Source organism: Channa argus, chromosome 18, assembly GCF_033026475.1.
Source record: "Channa argus isolate prfri chromosome 18, Channa argus male v1.0, whole genome shotgun sequence".
In the NCBI taxonomy this organism is placed as follows: Eukaryota; Metazoa; Chordata; class Actinopteri; order Anabantiformes; family Channidae; genus Channa; species Channa argus.
The window spans coordinates 17,463,031-17,482,257 of NC_090214.1; the positions used below are offsets into that span (position 1 = coordinate 17,463,031).

The 19,227-nt window shown below is 38.2% G+C and overlaps 2 protein-coding genes across 10 annotated transcripts in view; both read left to right on the forward strand.

Moving 5' to 3' along the window:
• The window catches only part of grin1a (glutamate receptor, ionotropic, N-methyl D-aspartate 1a), a 33,184-nt gene extending 29,707 nt beyond the window's left edge, over window positions 1-3,477 (forward strand). For all 9 annotated transcript variants that reach the window (XM_067483808.1, XM_067483813.1, XM_067483809.1 and 6 more), the window contains one exon: window positions 1,512-3,477. In XM_067483808.1, the coding sequence (XP_067339909.1) occupies window positions 1,512-1,580 (69 nt within the window). In that variant the 3' untranslated portion in view covers window positions 1,581-3,477. The remainder of the gene's footprint in view (window positions 1-1,511) is intronic.
• A 2,440-nt stretch (window positions 3,478-5,917) lies between these two features.
• Window positions 5,918-18,796, forward strand: entpd2b (ectonucleoside triphosphate diphosphohydrolase 2b). Its single transcript, XM_067483821.1, has 9 exons — window positions 5,918-6,472; window positions 9,962-10,079; window positions 11,867-12,017; window positions 13,390-13,549; window positions 14,630-14,857; window positions 16,025-16,294; window positions 16,654-16,773; window positions 17,128-17,262; window positions 17,339-18,796. Exons 1-9 carry the CDS (start codon window positions 6,356-6,358, stop codon window positions 17,552-17,554), a joined length of 1,515 nt encoding a protein of 504 aa, XP_067339922.1. The 5' UTR covers window positions 5,918-6,355; the 3' UTR covers window positions 17,555-18,796.
• Window positions 18,797-19,227: the final 431 nt, after the last annotated feature.

A 19,227-nucleotide genomic window follows, 5' to 3' on the forward strand; every position in this document is an offset into this window, starting at 1 on the left:
TGCCAATTACTGTAACTGTCATAGATGTAGTAACAGTAGAGGAGGTAGAAATACTCCTTAGAGAATATCAAAAATACAACCGTAATTGTGTTGAAAAAGTAGCTGTCTAAGCATTACCTGTGGTTGTGATGTCAGTGAAGTGTCTCTCTTTTGCTGGTCCACTTGACCCCAGTAGGGTGTGCTGTTAGCAGGCCCTCAAGGTGCAAGACATGAGGAGACCCCAAAGGGGGGCTGTAAGCCATATGATGATGCAACTTGCAGGTCAAGAAGATGAGGGACATCCAGTCTGACCTCAGTTTATTTAGACGATTCAATATTTTACTATTCAGACTGGATGTTACCCTGTCTATCAGCACGTTAGTTGCATCATAACAGCTTCTGAAGTGCATATGCTTGAAAGTAGTGGATCTATCTGCTTGAAACTAGAGGCACCTAAATCTTAAGGTCTGGTTTAATTGAAGAAAACAAAAAGTACAGAACATTTAATATGGGTACACTGGGGCAGGCCTCTTTCCTGCTTTGGTTCTGCAACTTATTTATGTATATAATTATTTGTGATAAATAATAACATGCAAACAAAAGATGTGGAATGAAGCAGGTTTTTCCAACATGCTGAGTCAGGATTGTGATCTGTATGTTGGAAATCAGTTATATTGCAGGAGTTTAACGCTCCTCCCAGTTTCACTGTCTTCCGAAACATGACGCAGTTTCACAAAAAAGAGCAACATAAGTTTAATCAGTTATTATTTCTTTTGCTTTCTACATTCTGCTTTTTAGCAGCAGAAGCACCCTCAGCATTGTAAAAAAAACTAATATGGATTACTATTTTCAGTCAAACAGTGAAAAGACTTGGTGAAAAGCAAAATCACTGTTGCCATAGAAACTAAGCATCTCCATGCAATCGGGATCTAGTTTCCCCTCTCAGCACTGTAGATGCCTACAATTCCATGCTCTCTGCTTTAAAAGAAGCACACAGTGAAGCGGGGACTGGACGTAAGAGTCCGACACAGCAGCACTTTGAAATCAGCCTAAAGTCCATTCTCTCCTCTACAGCTGCAAAAATAACGAGAAGCCGCCTGTCTGCATGCATACAAATGACTGCAGGGAGATAAATGAGCTGTCTGTTTTTCCCACGACAGGAAATTATCACTCAGTCATGTTGTAAGGCTAAAATTGGTCATAATAAACGCCTGATTCCAATTTGCTGTTGTCATGTATGTCAGGACCTTACGTCTGCTCCTGACTAGGCCACCTCAGGCACAGCCAAACTGCTTTACAAAAATTCCTAACTTCAGAGACAATGGCAACAAAGCTGGGGTCTGCCTGAGGGGGTCTAGAGAACCCTACTCCTTCTAAAGGTCTGCATAAATGGAGCACAAGTGTTCTAAAGAGCAAGATGAACGTTTAGATCACTATACAAACAAATTGCACAAATCCATATGCTGCTTTGCCCAGAAATGACGCCCTGTGCTGTGTCTCCTTTTTTCCCCCATTTCTCTGTAATTCTGCAGCAGTACCCACCCACTGACATCACGGGCCAACTTAACTTGTCTGACCCGTCTGTCAGCACCGTGGTCTAAGGAGAGGGAGACGCTCCCCAAGGAGAGAGGAAACAAGACGAGGAAGGACGTGTGGAAGTGGAATGGGGAGGGAATACGCCCTCTCCTCGTTCCCTTAGCTGTCAAAGCCGAAAGCTGTCACTACGCCGCCTGCCAGTGGAGCTTGTGAGGACACAGCTTGCTGACTGAACACTGAACTTGCACCTTTTTTTAAAGTCAGGATTACCTGGCCTTAGATGTTTTTAGGGTCCCTGAGCATGCACAGAAGAACCCATCTGACTCACATATAAGACCTTCTCTTTCTGTATATTATTAGCTAACCTATTTAACTTATTTATCCTTGTTTTGTCCTTTTTACTCACTGAAATTTACTGTACTTCATGTTTGATGTTTTCCAATTTCCTGACGAGCTGTATAGCATTTAGCAGCCTAGTTTTAGTTTGGTTAAGTTTATTAAATATCGAGTTCTTCACGCTACATATCACTTCTAATTAGGGCCTAGATACAGTAGTCATATCTAGCATTTCTTAACAACATATACTGCAATACAATCAATACTGTAATCTTGAATGAATGAATTTTTAATAGGAACTACCTATGTTTTTATCTACACTTTTTAGCTGGTTTTTATTTCATTGGGAAGCACCAATAATAGAACTAACATTGAGGACATAGCTAATCTGCCAGTTAAGATGATAGAGGCATGTGTTTGCTCTAAATTAATATGAGCTTTATGTATCTGAACGGAGACATTGATTATTGTTATTTTGAAGGCTATACAAAAGATTCTGTGCTTATTTAAAGTGCATCTTATCCCCTTTAATTTTTTACTAATCTGCCAAATGCATGTTTTTATTTCTACTTTCTTGAAGAGATCTGTTAAGCTTTACTACTTGTCATAGCAAGAAATAAGCAGGCGAATATATGACATTAGAGATTTATTTGTAATCTGATGAAACAGTTAAGTAATACTGATGTTTTTATGTCCAGGCATCTTTGAGACGCTCAGCCGTAAGCCATGTTGAGTTTGGGGACACCCTCTCTCTTCCTCTCTCCTGCTGCCGCAGTCTTTCTCATTTCCAGTCACGAAGGGGTTGCATCAAAGGGCCAGGTTTTTCACCCAACCAGCACTCGGCCTTTCATGCAAAACCTCCTCCCTGCTTTGCACCGGAGAAACTTTTACACGAAGGAGCCCGAGTGAATTGAAAGCTTTGCTCAAGTTGTGAGCTTGTGTACAGGTCTTGGTTAGATGCAAAAACAGGCCGTTTCCCATTTTCTGGAGCTGAGAAACCACTGCTGTTTGTTGAAAAGACTCACGTCCTTTCTGGTGTCTGGCACTGCATAGCACTTTATGCTGAGGGGTTGCCCAAACCAAGGAACAGAAACAGAACCACTACATCTGTGAAACATATTAACTATTACCTATTATCTTTTGTTTAAATGTACAAATACCTTCATACTTTGTTGAGAGAATAGCATTTACAATCCCATTGGTAAAATGCAATTTAGTTTCTAAACATGAACCAAGAGTTTGCTTCTGATCACGTCCTCGTTGTGGCTTATGCATGCTTATGTGTTGTTATCAGCGCTTTAGTTGGATTCTTTGGATGCCTGTTTTTGCCGTGTACATTTAGCTGAGCTGTGTGGAGCATCAGAATTGAATGAAATGTAAATAGAATCTGGTTTAGGAGTTTGTACCGAGCTTATATTACAACTTCAGAAGAGAATGTCTAAAAGTTACACAACATGCACACAACAGTTGTGTTACACAGGCATGAGTTAACGCATACACAAACACAAAACCTTGGAAGAGGAGGTATCACTTGTTTTTCTTACCTTTTTCAGTGAAGAACTTACATAGAAGCATCTTGTTTATACAATTGTAAATAAAATATACTTACGTTGTCAAATCCAAAAATTCCTGTGATTTAATTATTCTAGGACTCTGACTAACAGTTACTTTATCAATACAATCACTGCTTCCCGAGGTCATGTATTCTGAATGCTTGTTCTGTCGAACCAAAAGTCAATAAAAAAAGAAAATCTGGTTTACGCTTAAAACTATAACTACAAAAGGAAGCATTCCAACAGAATCACTTGTTGCTGCACAGTTGCAGTAAATAAGTAAAATTAAACATTTAGATCGAGCCATGAAGACAAGATGGTAAAACAAATTCTGCAGATTATAAAGCAAGAGCATCAGTTAAAAGGCTTAGAGCAAGGATGAGGTGTCAAATGCTTTTTGGCAGCACAATACCACCGTTTCACCAAAATGTCATAGTCTACTGAGTATAGGACCAGTGCGGAGACAGTACTGTCCACGCAAGTTAACTATCCAAGAAGGCATCCTTTAACTACTGCTCTTTCTAAAACGCTGCCAGAAAATGATGTTAGGTTTTCAAACAAAGCAATTTTAATTTAAGCTACCACCCATCCACACTACACTCAAAATATATCAGCCTGGCTGCTACAATTAAACGTGTTTCTGCAAGTCCACACTCTGCCTTAGTAACCCCTAGTGGGATTAGCGCATTATCCTCTAAAAGCCTTTTGTGGGGATTCTAGTTTAGCCTGTTTGAGACTCTCTTCAATAACTAATAGCACAAATTTCCAAAAGGACATCTGCCAATTTCTTTTGATATGTTTTCAACATTTTCTGTTTTGGGTTAAGCCCAGCACTTTAACTGGTATAATTCATGTAAAATAATCTACATGCAAATTTATCTTGGATGAACATAATTCCCGTGTAATCCCCTGTGGTGCAGTTTACATTTTAGATCTTGTTTTGCTAATCTCACTATCTCACTATCCTATTGCCATATTTATTCAAGCCTAGTGTACTTTGTATTTTACAGTGTTTTAAGCCGTTTTGTCTGGCAAGCATTTGTGACCTGCCCAGCAGAAAGCAGCAGAGAGCCAAAGCCTGTTGGATGTTGAGCAACTAAGAGCCAGACATCAAATGTTGAGGGAGAACAAACGAGACTTAACATCACACAATGCCGTGGTTCTATGTATGATGACTGATAATGAAAGAAAAATTTAAGGACAGGTGTAAATAACATACAAAACAACAGTATTTTTCTCTTCAACCTCGTCTAAAACTTGTTTTGAAAGTAGCTCATCACATTTAAAGGTTAATATTATGACAGTCCTGGATACGTTAGTGAAACACAGCCCCACAACACAGTCACTGTCACAAGCAACTTTGTGAACTTGGTGAAATGTTATTATCATCATTAATCCAACCCTGTCTGTCACTTTTAATTAATGGCACCTTTACCAAGCAGGATCGAGTCAGGTGAGATATTTGTTCTGGTTCATTTGACCTTCTGTCCTGATCAGATCAGACACTCTGTCACACTTGTTCAGGGAGAATAATGTGATCCAGAGTGCTGACTGGTCCGGCTGATCACGACCACATTTTAAGCAGTGGTCTGAACCCACTGCTAGATTATTTATAGCTTGATGTAAAAGAAAAATGTTTGTTATCGTTATCAGATATTGCAGGTTTTTTCTCATCGATAATTCATAGTTTACATGTAATAGCTAGAATTATTCATTGTAATTGTTAAGTGGGTGATGAGATCAGGCAAGAATAGGTAGGGCATCCTTTAAGACTGAGCCAGGTCATAAAAGCATGTCAGACCTAAAAAGAATGAATCTCCTTTAACAAGAATGAAAAATTATGTTTTTACAGATGTCAGTAGAAATCAACTTGTCAGTAAAATGTTACTAAGAATATGAACTATTACTTTTTTATTTAAATGTCTCTGAACTATGTCAACGACTAATTGCAGCTTTTAGCTAATTTTACCACTTATCTTCACACAGCCTGCTGTTTTATTGGTATTATTTCCTGATTCATATATGACACTATGTTATATAAAAACAATCTGACAGGTGAGAAAGGACATGGTCTGCCAGCCATAAAAGTGAAACACTGAGCCAGCATGCACAACATCTGTTGTTCATTGTAATTTGTGGTATTTTCCAGACCACATGTAAATAAAGCCTGCATATGGACAGTGAACATATTTCCTGTAATGCTTAGCATATTGTAAAAGTGCCTGAATACGAAAATTAAAATGTGTGCCCTTAGTGGCAATATGAAGAATGGCTAGAGTGCAATAATCAGAGGCCCTTTGGAATTAACGCATTATCTATTCTGCTTAATGTAGACACACACTTACAAAAGTTCATGTGCAAAAAAAAAAAGGGATCCTTAAATCCATGCTTTGTTAGGATATTCAAAGGAGAAGGTCATTTGCAAGTTACGCTTTTAAACTCCGCCCATTCACATGCAAAGAGCTATTGGGCGGAAACAACCTGTTCCTGCAGCTCTGAGGTGCAGCGGTGCACAAATCCAATAATGTTTGAACTATTATGAACAATGTGAGTTTTCCTCTCTACCTTTACCAAGTGAATGATCACACTGAAATGGTCGTGCAGCTTCCCACTCGCTAACCGCTGTAATTAATGAGCAGCAGGTTTGTCCTCTCAGCAGTTCGTGGCCAAAGCAAAAACATTTTTCTCTCCGTGGCTTCTGTAGCCTTGGAGCTGCTTTTTATTCACTCGCCGAGAAGAGGGCTTTCAAGCGCACGGAAGGGGACTGGCCATAAATTTAGGTCACACATTGCTATCTCAAGTCAAATGTAAAACAGGAGGCAGGCAGCAGGTGAAGCGTGAACCACAGCCAGGCTGTGATAACGCCTGGCCAACGGAAAACCCGCAGCCATTTCTCCAACTTGGCTGCTGCTGAGTCCACGCTCAAGTTTCCAGCAGGTCACTGTCGCTTCATGGCTCAGCGCTGCGCTCACCCCGTCGTCCCCACCGCGCTGCTGGTGTTTGGACTTGTTGCAATCCTGCTTCTGACCATCCCCACTGAGGACGTTCAGGAGGCACCGGGGTTCATGGTAAGGTCTGCTCCAAAGGGTATTTTAGGATCAGCGTTTCTCAGCGTGTCAGGTTGACTGGGTGCGTAAGTACAGCGGTGCCGTGCAGGCTGCAGAGAGGAAGGTGCCACATAGAAATCGGTGGCACTGGAGGATTTGGTGACATCAGTTGGTTGAGGTAGTTTTCTCTTGTTTGTTTTGCTGTGAGACGTGTACGTTTGCATTGTCTCCTGTTCTCAGAGTTCATGAATTAGTTTAACGCTGTCTACTCATTTGAACCTTGAATCTATGAAAATCCACAAGTTCAAATAAAACAGTAAGTTAAATTGGGTGTGTATTATTTTGTTATGTATTCCAATCCAGGGATTTTCTTCGAGATAAAAACGTGTGATCTTACTTTATGCATTTTATGCAATTTATGCATTACTTATCACCTTTATGAAATTAATGTCTGCCTTCTTAACGCCAGCATTTGTTTAGTTGTGTTAGACTATGACGTGTGGGTTCTTTAGCCTGGCAGACACAATTATACAACTCTTAATTAACCTTTTCACCATAAAAAACTTATACTTAACATCTTACGTAGACCGTAAAGACTTAGAGAAAATAGGTCACTATATAAAATCATAAAAAAAGAAAACAAAGCACAAAACAAGTAAATTGTTCATCACCATGACACCTTCAGGGCTGCCTGATCATTTATGAGAAATGCTACTATTTATTTATACATGGAGCTACCAATGTTAAAATGTTAAAGTGATATATAATAACATGTTAATGCAAATTCCTTTTGATATTACTAATTATTTTCACTATAATTTTCACTATGTCACTATTAACACAACACAACACCACAAATTTGTGTTTCTGATGCAGTGTATCTGCTGTCTCCCTGTCTAACAATGGGTGGGGAAGATCGTACACACATACACATACTCTCACACTCGGGTGTGATGCTCACATGAATAACTCTTTTACTGTATCCATAAGCAAATTCAACCTCCTTAGTAAACCCCCCCCCCCAAAAAAAAACTGTTATTTGAAACACTGTCAAATAAGCTTAAATGCAAATGCTCGTAGCGATCACCCTGTTGACCTTAGTGAGTCTGGCTAATGTCTGATTGCTGTAGCAATAATTTAACCATTTAGCCTGATTTGTCACATATCTTATTAACTGAGCAAGTTCTGCTGCAGTGTGGTAGCAGCCTCCACACTAAACCAACCACATCAGACGAAGAAGTGATCAGTGAGTGATAGTGACAGATTTTTATAATCATTTTAAACCATCCAGTGATTATTAAGAGAAATATTTTTTATTTTATGTAGATAAACTGATGGGATTACATCCGTTACAAAGTTACAGTAAGATTTGTAGATGTATTTTTAGAAACATTTCTGTTGTTTTGTGGCATTTGCAGCACATTTCTCTTTCTTTGGTTTGTCTATTTGCATGTGTTTTGTCTATTTGCATGTGTTTTCTTGATTTTCAGTGCCGTGAGCTCTCAGGGCCACTGTAGCCATGATTATCATCTGTCCGCTCTTACTCCGATAGACTTTATGGTAAATTCTGAGTAGGTAAAACTCTCATCAGTACTTCACAGTCTTTTGAAACTGGTGCAGTGCTGTTTGACATTCAGAGGAGGATTGCAGCAGCACAGGTCAACTCCAGCTTCTGTTCTCTTCTTCCTTGTTTTTTTCTTGCCAGTTAAATATCTTGTTTTTTTTTTTTTTTAGTATAATGTAGTTGTCTTTTCCATAGTAACAATGTAGTGAGCCAGTCACATTAAAGAAAAATTTGCAGGGAGGACAAGTGCAACAGTATAGTGCCACCAACAAAAGGATAAAACAAATCATTAGAGCTCTTCTGTTTTGGCAAGTGTGGGGACCAGCTCCTTACAGTTCACTGAACAACAGTAATCACAAACATAACAACAATCCCATGCAGTGTTACTGTGCACCTAATTTAAGAGGCTGTGCTTGTGCAAATACAGAAATGTGGAAGGATGTGCAGGTGTATATACTTTTTGCACATGCATGGGGCATTTAAAAATTGCCTGGGGGAGGCACTTCAATTACAATTTATCAAGGTGACTCTAAAACCTTAAATACAGAGGGAGGGACCAGGGAGTATAAAAGGTCATTTGTACTGACTTGTAAACTGTGCACATGGACATGGACACGTTGATGCATGGACAAAACTGTGCAAACAAATTGTTAAACTGTGAGAACAAACTATTAATCCATGTGCACAGAAACACTGCAGTTGTCAGTTGCTATTGACACGGCTGTTTCCAAGTGGCACTAATGGACGGACAGACTTGTTGCAGTGCATTGAGCTCTCAGTCCAACCTTACAATTAATTCCTGCAAAAAACTAAAATGTTTTAAGTGATGTCTTGCATGTAGAGTAGCAGGTGTCTAGCGATATTCAGACAGCTTCTGGTTTTGAAATGTATGATTCCTTGAATGTATGAATTTATGAAGAGGAAGAGAGTTTGATCTTTACCTGCAACGCTGCAACACTACCTGATTCCTATAATTTAAGTGAAGAACAACAACGGCTTTTGGCTTGTCCCTGCGGGGGTTCTCACTGCGGAACGTGTTCTGCACATTGATTTGGCATGAGTTTTTATGCTGGATGCCGCAACCCTGCCATTTTCACACCGGGTGGGGTAGGATTCTTTCCCACAGCCATAGGTATCCCAACTTGATGCTCTACCCACTTTGATTCCTTTCATGACATGTAAAAAGTGCTGAGCTATGGCAATAATTTGGAGTCCTCGAAAAGGTTTTTCCACTGTATGTTAAACAGATATTTGCCCTCAGATGTGTTGGAAGTGCACAAATGCACTACTCAGGTAAAAGTGCAAATATTTCCAAGTTGAAGTACCACCTAAAAAGCTTTACTTAAGTTGAAGTACAATGTAGTACATGCTCCACAATGTACTTGAGGAGCATGTACATTGCACAATGTACTAAGAAAACAGTGTATTATAAACAGGTGAAAAATTCAATACACAAACATACCACAACAACACTATTTTCTTTGTTTGCCCTGGAAAATGAGTGTGCTTTTATTCTGAAATGGAAACGTTAGAGCTTCTTCATCGAAAACAAGCTACTGCAAGCACAAAGACAAGCTGTGACAAACCTAGACCTTCTGATTCAGAGGTAATGCTCATGACTCATATTTGAAGTTAGTTTTTTTCAATGATGAGCTGTTTAACTGGAAATGTCAAAGTACAAGAAATAGAAAAAAAAATGTGAAATAACATTTTATTACAAAAGTGAGAGTACAGGTTTCCCCGCCCAAAAGACGGGCATCTGTCCTCTCTGAACCCAGGAGACTCTCTTTTTTTAGACGCCAGTAGTCAGGTCCTGAAATCTAAATGCTAAATATCCTTGCTGATGATTTATTGCACTAGCTGGGACCCTTTTAGGGCTGTTGGCCCACACATTTTAAAAATAACTCCTGCTCTTCTGTTGTTTTTCTGCCTCTCACCTCCCTAAGTATGGGATTGTCCTGGATGCTGGATCTTCGCATACAGCTTTGTTTATATACAAGTGGCCGGCAGACAAGCAAAATGGCACAGGTGTGGTCACCCAGCATGGTGAATGTCAGGTTAAAGGTAGGTACAAGGAGCTTCTCTTCTAAAAAAAAAAACATGTTTTGCATATTAAAACCTTTGGTACCAGTACTGATGCCCTGAGGCCTGTTCACAGCTAATCCATTTTCTTTCTGTTCTGGATTCTCTGGATTGATATTGTGTTACTGTAACACCCCATTCATGTCATGTGGAGGTAATTGGCACGGTAACAATGTAATAAGCCAACAAGTTCAAACTAACAAGACATTTGCTTGAATTGAATTTGAAAGCTCAAATAGTATAATGAGTGAGTCTAACATATAGTGAGAGTGTATTTATATTTTACTGTGTGGTGGCATAAATCTTCTACACTACATGTCTTGAGTAAAAGTTGTACTGGTCATTTTGCTCCATTGGTGTTTGGTGCCTTTTTCGCCCATGGATGTGATATAAAAACTGGACACAAGACTCAAAGAAGGTACTCAGTCATTTGAATAAGAACTGCTCTTATTATCTCTTTTCATGGTCCATAGAGTGTGTAATATCATACTGTATGTCAAGCTGGCCGTCAACTAGACCATGACACAAACTTCTCCAAATCATCCGTAACATTTACACAAACTGTAAAACAGTTTATTGCAGTGTTATTGTATTAGTGATATAAAAATATGTTTGAATAACCTGTTTACTTTTGGGGCAGCTCAATGGTGGAGAGTTTAGCGCTGCCACCTCACACATAGAAGGTCCCTGGTTTGAATCCACCTGCTGGCTGCGGCATGTTCTCATCAACTCTTGTTTTCCCTTAAGCCAATTGTGTTTTCTTTTGTTTACATTAGTTGCTAACATTACTTCAACATTGTCTCTGCTAATGGAATTTCTAACTATAACCTCATTTAGCCAAAGCCCTGACCTATAAATCCATGACATAACATAAATCCATAACACAGAATGATTCAGGCCCAAATATCAAATAACCCTGTATAAGAATTTATATAGGTTGAGTGCAACAAGAAATCAAACAAAATCATATTCTGCAATCTTTAGTTTGCTTTTACAGAGAAGTTAGCAACTTCACAATCCTTATAGCAGATTATGAATGAAGTTTGTATTATATGTATCATTCATTCACTACAGCTACATTCTCTAACAAGAAACCAATATTCAATTGAATTTACTTTCTCTAACAGCATTAGCACGTTAGTAGTCTTCAGCAAACAGCATTCGCAATTATATTTATTAATTCATTCACATTTAATCCAATTTATGAATCTGAATCGTTTTACATTCGAAAAAAACGTATTGCTTTTTCCTGTTGTTGCTTTACCTGTTCCGTTAATTGTAAACTAGAAATAAAACTCTAAAATAGATTTTTCATGTTTAAGAGAAACAGTAAATGGAGACTTTTCCTCTTTTCTTTATCAGAATTATATTACAAATTAAAGCTGCTGTTTGCAAAATGTGACCCTGTAATGACACAAATATCGAAAACCACAATATTTCATAGCTGATAAAACACGATCATGATCTTTCATGACTTTGAATTGACATACAATGTGATGATGGTAAAGCTAATGGCAACAATTGGCTTCTTATGTATCTTAGGTTGCACAATGCTGCAATATTCTTCAGTCTCCAGTTTTTCTTCTCAGTATTGTCAGGACATTTAGCTTCGATACTGTGGGTGTGATCAGCTGTTTATGCTGTTATGATGCACCTGTGTCACAACAACTGCCACTGTTTTGTGCCAACATCAGAACATGACTTTACAAGTTGAGCATGTAATCTCTTTTTGTTTTATTTTATTTTTTGTCCTGTCATCACTCAATCAGGAGGAGGCATATCCAGCTACGCGGGCCAACGGGGAGCTGCAGGCCAGAGTTTAGAAGCATGTCTGGACCAAGCAGTGAAAGACATCCCCAAAGAAAGACACCATCTCACACCTGTGTACCTGGGAGCCACAGCTGGCATGAGGCTTTTAAAGTGAGTCAGCACGTCTGTGAAACCAGACTGTTTATTTAGTTTCACTTAAAATTGAGAATATAAAATGGCACACTGCAAGTTGGTGTTGTCTTCTTATTAAAGTTTGTCAGCCTTTTTACAGTGTATTACATTTTAGAATACCTTAAAAGGCAAAGTATGCTAAAAGCAAAGTTCAACTAAATATTCAGTCTGTATCACACTCCTGTGTGTAAGTGTGATATTGCATGAAGATTTGAAGTGTTGGAGATGTGCAGCAAAGCCAGGCCTCATCCAACAACAAGGTCTTTAAAAATGTCCATGGAGTCAAGTGGTAAGTGCTTTTGTACCTTTTGGCACTCAAAGCATTTTACACTGCTTCTCATTCACCCATTCACACTCACGCACCGATGGGGGAGCTGTTATGCAGCTGGCCAACACTCGCCGTGAGCAACTAAGTTGGGGTTCGGGGATCGAACCAACAACTGCGAGATTGGTGGACAACCGCTCTACCTTCCTGCACCACAGTCGAGGCGCAAGGTTTACCTTTATGTAAATATGGCTCAGCAGGGGTGAACTTGGTGAACAGCACTGTGTAGGTAGGTGGTATGTGTCAAAGTAACATGGAGTGGATTTAGCAGTGGACATAGGTCAGCATAGTCATCCTAACCCTGACCGAACAACAGACTCTAATACACCTTTCTGTCGGACGAATGACTATTGTGAAAGTTACTCAAATCCTTATGTTTGTCCATGTTTTCTGTTTCCAACACATTTCACACACCCTCAGGGTTAAAATGATCACTTGCTGCCCAATATATCCCACACACTTCCAGGTTCCATTGTAAGAAGAGAATCCCTGTTATTCACTTTCCCATCTGGTAATATCATTTGTGTGTTTCTGTCTTAATTGTCGTACACATGGAACAATAAAAATCCAACTTTTCATCCAGTCTTCAAGGAAATTCTCCCAATGAACACATATGGTGTGAATTACAGGCTACGAACAAAATAAAGTCCAGTCTTTCAAAAAATGTGAAGAGAGGTTGTTTGCCGGCACCTTATGGATAGTCCTGTTGGAGGCTTTTGTAGAGTCTCCTGGAGCAGCTGAAATTGTATTCAGGTCCTGCTGTAAAACGTGTATAATTGAATTCACTGTGATGTCTTCACAAAACCTTCAAAGGAGGAGCTGGTTCAGTTGAAGTTTTAAAGTTTCGTAGGTAAGGGATAAAATCTTAAGCCCTGGTTTATTGGTCACACTACTGGGGTTTGAAAGCTCCTTATTTTTGAACATCTTACAGTAGCATTGTATTCACAAAACTTTGAAAAGTTATCTATGCCAGGTAAGATTGTTAACTTTTTATTTTTATTTTTCTTGTTTTTCCCTCGCAACCAGTATCTCCAGTCCAGTGCAGTCAAATCAGATCCTGCAGGAAGTGGGCCAAAAAATCCAGTCCTACCCTTTCAACTACCGAGGAGCAGTCATACTGAGTGGTCAAGAAGAAGGGGCCTATGGATGGGTCACTGTCAACTATCTTTTAGAAAACTTTATAAAGGTACCTCAGCTTGTGTGAACTGTGTGTCTGGAGTCAGTTTGTAGGGTGACTTTTAGATTCATGACACATGCTGACTTGCCAATTCTGATCTTACCATAGTGGGTAAATTATTAAACCTGAAAGATTCTTGCTGCATAATGCCCTGGTTCCATTTTGACATATTAAGAAAAACATTTCAAATGTATTAAATAACACTGAAATTGTTATTTAATACATTTGGCCAATGCAATTAATGGTTTTAAATATTGTCTATTACAGCATTTTTAATGGATTTGATTTTAATATACTATGCATTTAGTTAAGAGTTGTGTGTTTACATTTTCTAAGAAAGCTGGGTCTTCCTCATCATGTATGTGTTCATGGTAAACTTCTAAATTAGTTCACAGAGTATGAACAAATCCAGGTAAGAAAATATTAGTAAATCCTTGCGTGGAAATTGTTGCATGTAAGCACATATTTGTACTTGTGCACTCTTTGTGAATCAGGCCTATTGATTTTTTACCAAAAACCAAACAAATGACCCATTTGAGATTACAGGTCTGGTAAGGATAATACTTTTGCCTTAGAAGAGAACTTTTTAAAATGCTGTGTTTTCTGTGTTGTTGGTGTTTAGTTTTCTCTTTTGCTATTATGTTTTGGGAAATGCTTATGAATTTTCTGTTCTTTTATTGTGTTTTGTGAAATGTTGTTTTCTGTTTTGTTGTTTTGTCTTGCACCTATAGGCCACTGTACTTTAACCCTACTATAATCTGTTATATCTGTTAAATTATATTAATTTAATTTGGAAATCTTCAGTGCACTACAAAAGGCTGATAGGCTTAGTTGTAATTTTTGTGGTAGGTGCTAAAAAGTACTAAAAGTAGAAACTTTCTATCATATAATTCATTTTAAATATATTTTTGGTTTAATGCTGGACTAATTTAAATTTTATGCTTTAATTTAAACCTGAAGGTTTTGGTACCCATCCCTGATGACTTTATAAATGCATTTAGATGTAACTGAAGAGGGGTAAATGTTTTATGAGACAGCATGTGGAAATAATAAACGGACATTTTTGTTTCCCTAATTATTCTTTTACAGTATGGCTTTGTAGGCCACTGGTTAAGCCCCAACAGACCCACAGTAGGAGCACTTGATCTGGGTGGCGCATCCACCCAGATAACATTTGTGACTCAGGAAGAAGTAGAGGACAATCGTGACATGATGAAGATGCGTCTGTACGGTCAGGAGTACTCTCTATACACACACAGTTTCCTGTGCTATGGGCAGAACCAGATGCTCAAGAGACTGCTGGCCCTTATAGTGAAGGTGAGTGCAACACACTGTTTTCATGCTCAACTAAACCTAAAGTCATTTTATCGTTTACTCTGGTTCATTTCCGGTATTTAAATGTAATGATTATTTGTCATTTTGTCGTATCAATATTTATATGAAGAAAGAAAGTGTTCCTAGAGACATGCTGGCACCCAAAACAAGTGATGATGTGGGAACTGAGCTGTAACTTTTACAAAAAATGTCCAGTCATGCATTTGCACAACGTGAACTGAATGACTGCATTTACATTTACATATGTTTTTACTAGTAAAACTCTGTTAACTTCTCTCCACTTCCTTTTTACATCTCCTCTGTGTAACTCTACTCTGCACATTAGTTCCACCTTGCTTTTTCTTTCAGTAACTGCACCCAAGTTATAATTCCCAACAAAACAAATTAAAATGTTCCCCTTATTTCTCATATTTACTTTTTAACTGCATGTATATTTATGAATGAATGCACCAATGAATGCAAATTGCAGCAGCTGTGCATCATACAGTTGGTATGGCAACAGTGGCAAAACATTAACTGTCAGACTCACATGTTCAGTGCCTCTTTAGACTCAGGAGAACCAGGCTTCTCTACAGATTCAGGCTTCATAGTTAACACCACAATGTTGGACCCCTAATGAACATACAGCCTTAAGTCTTGTAAATGTATTCTTTTCAATTACATGCAGATTTCCGACATTATTTTAGTAAATGCCCAAAATATAAATTATCGTATATAGCCTACAAATCAAAATATATATTTTTTAAAAAGTTGCCAAAAGTGCTTTCTGGTGGACAAAAGTGATGCGAAAGAAAATATTTTTTACCATTTTCAGTGTAGTTTCTTGGACAAATCCATTCAATAACACAGTTAATATACAGTCCATACTAAATGTTTAGACAAGGTTTTGTTTTTCAGGCTCTGTGGTTCAGCATGTTTAACTCATAGAGCTAAAATGGTAGGGGCTCAAAAGTAATTGGACAATGTTTATATTGAAATTATTAGAATATTTATGGCCCTGAAATATAAAATGGACCATTTTACTGAAAAGTAAATAATAATGTTATGTGCATAATATATAATGAGTAACCCTAGTAGTCTTTTAAGAGGTTTGTTAAGGGAATATGCGACGTAACTCTCCTGTTTCTCTGTCTGTCTCTCTCTGTTTAGTCTCAGGGTTACTCAGGGTCCATCGATAACCCCTGCTATCCTGTAGGCCACAGCAGAGTTTTAAACTTCGGCAGTATATTCGACTCTCCATGTACGACAAAGTACAGACCCAGCTCCTACGACCCCCAGGCCTCCTTTACAATGGAAGGCAGCGGACACTATGAACACTGTCTGGGCAACGTGTCTGAGATTTTCTCTTTTGACAGTTGTCACTTCTCCAAATGCTCCTTTGACAAAGTTTTCCAGCCAAATGTCACTGGTAACTTTATGGTAAGAAAGGCTAGAGGAACGGATGACACAGTGATTATACACACTGTCAGCATTATACACTAAATGTCAGCTTGAATATGATGTGTACATGAAGTGTGAGTGTGTTTTTGTGTCAGACTGATTAAAAAAAATAAATCAATCAAAATAGGATCATAACAGCTTAAGAGAAGTGTCAACTTACTTTTGCTAGGATGATGGTGCTGTCAGTTAGCCGGCTTGTAAATCTGGAGATCTTCCACCCAGCTACTGCAATACTGAAGAGCTTTAAGGGATTTTAACTTTTTAAATTTTTTTGTGTGCACTCAGTCCCAAAATAAGATTATTGACATTTTTTGTATTCCCTCTTCCTGTCTTACTAGGCATTTTCTGCATTCTTCTACATTCACTCCTTCCTGCAGAAAATTCCAGGTGTCACTGTGAGCTCACCTTCAGAACTGGAGGAGGCCACCAAAAGAGTGTGCCGGATGAGTTTGAGTGAAGTAAGGCTTCTTTTCCAATTTCTCTCTATTTTCATTAATAATATGTAACCTTTGTACCTTTGCATAAGTACAATGTGGTGTGTGCTGCCTGATTTTTATTTACTGAAAGATTAAAATACTGGATGGATGTTTGATTATTTTGTTTATTTATTCCTATAATGTGAACTTTATTTATTTGCACAGTTGAAGTTTTATGTCTATATCAAAACATACAGTAAAGATTACTGTATGTAATAACATACAGTTATTGATTTAATGTGGCCAATTTGACCTAATCGTTTTTATGAATACTAAGTTTTTTTAATATGGTTATGTTTATGTAAACATTTAACATAGATCTTACTTTTGTTCCAGATACAGCTTCTTGCTCCAGATCAAAAGCCTTTTTTGCAGAACTACTGTGCTTCTGCTGTGTTTGTGAACATCCTCATGTTGCGAGGATATGGTTTTGATGAGACATCATTCCCTCACATTTCCTTTAGGAAAGAGGTGAGAACGTCATCATTTGCATGTATTTACAAAATGACTTGTGTTGGACTAACTTGGTTCATTTTTAAACCTTTAGGCAGGTGATGCCTCAGTGGGTTGGGCTCTGGGCTACATGCTGAGTTTGAGCAATTTGCTGCCAGCGGAAAGAGTAGGGCTGAGAAAGGCCCTGACCCCGGGAGCGTGGGGAGGTCTTATCTTTCTCTTTGTCCTTCTCCTCACTGCAGTACTGGTCTTTATCTTACTCCGAGCTCGTGATGGGAAAAAGAAAGGAGGCAGTGAAAGCACCATTTAGATACTGCAACATATACTGCAGTCAGTACAGTGTGCATTTTTGTTTGTATAGGATTTGTACTTGTACCAACACAGTGGGTCTCTGGACATTTACTTAAGTACTTTAAGGTTTTGTGGAATTTGTATTTTGTATTATTTGTACTCTACTATACTTCATTATTCAACTTTTACGCATTTCTAAGACACGCATTATACATTATACATACAAGTATATATACAACCATTCTAACTATAATTATTCCATTCAAAACATAATGAAATTAGATTTATCATTAATGGCTGCAAAGTTAAAGTGGTGTTCACATAAATATATATATATATATATATATATATATATATATATAATAGGAAGTACATTCATTTATTAAGTACATTCATTTATTAATTTTATTTTACCCTGATCCGTTTGTCAGAACATGGCAGAACCAATTGAAGCTAATTGTCAGCATTATACCCTGCAAGTACAGAGACAATACAATTAAAACTGTGACCAAATACTGTGTAAATGTGTTCTGTAGGTTTACACACTTCCTTAGCATTGGCACTACAGGTGAGATCTAAATGTAAATTTATTCTTGAAGACAGCCAATTTCTGGTTATGTGGAATGTAAAATGCAATTTAATTTATTTTTTAATTTTTTAGTGTGAAGCTGCTTTCACACATGCACTGTCATCTTAAACATCCCCGGACTTTACCCGAGGAGCTCCATGTGAGAACACAAGTGTTCAAGTCAGAAAGCCCAGACGTTATCTGTCCTGTACAGTTATTTCAGTGTGAGCCTGTCTGTGGATAGAGCAGAGCATTGTCAGGAGAATTATAAAGCAAATGAGCTGGTTTTTTGACAATGTTTCAATCAGGTGACGGTAACTTTTTCTTTTTTTTTTTTGACTTGTGCTGTAAACTAATCAAAGCTTACTGCAGCATCCGATCTCTGTGATGGCCAGGCACTAACCCTTCAATAAAATCAAGTTTCTCCCTATGTGAGAATACTTCTAACTTAGACATCACTTGCTGTATGTTACATGTGCGAAGTGACAACTGTAGGCTTAAAGTGTTGTAGTCTTATTTATGGTCCCATCACAAGAGAAGTTCTGTTTTTTCAAAATGGCTGCTGATTTGTTCTTTGACAGCAAAATGCCACAGAGTTTGGAAGATAGTGGTGCTTTTGTACAGGAAATGTGGATCCCATATTGTTTTTGATTAAAATGTGGTGCCAGATTAAAGCTACAGTCTGCTACTAAATCCAGAATCAGTCCTCTTTGCTGTGCTCTGCTTTACTTTTTTGTAATACTACATCACAGTTCCACATGGCTGTAGCTCATTTAATAAGACAGTCATCATCGAAACACTATGTATGAATGCAACCAGCAAACACAATCATTTTCAACCATGAGATGGATTTTTTTTTGTAATGGATTGGAATATGGAAGTGGTGAAACAATGCACCTCCCAAAACCTGTCATCTACCTTGGCCGGACATACATTTAAAATGAATGAGGTGGCCGAAAAAAAATCACAATTAATCCCTGGCAGAGCTTCTGTATTGGATTGCATTAAATTGTACACGTGGTCATAATGTTATGCCTCATTGGTGTATGTGTGTGTATGTTATCAAAGGAGAAAAAATATGAAACAAACCCAAACAGAGAGACAACGTGATAAAGCCCAAGCTT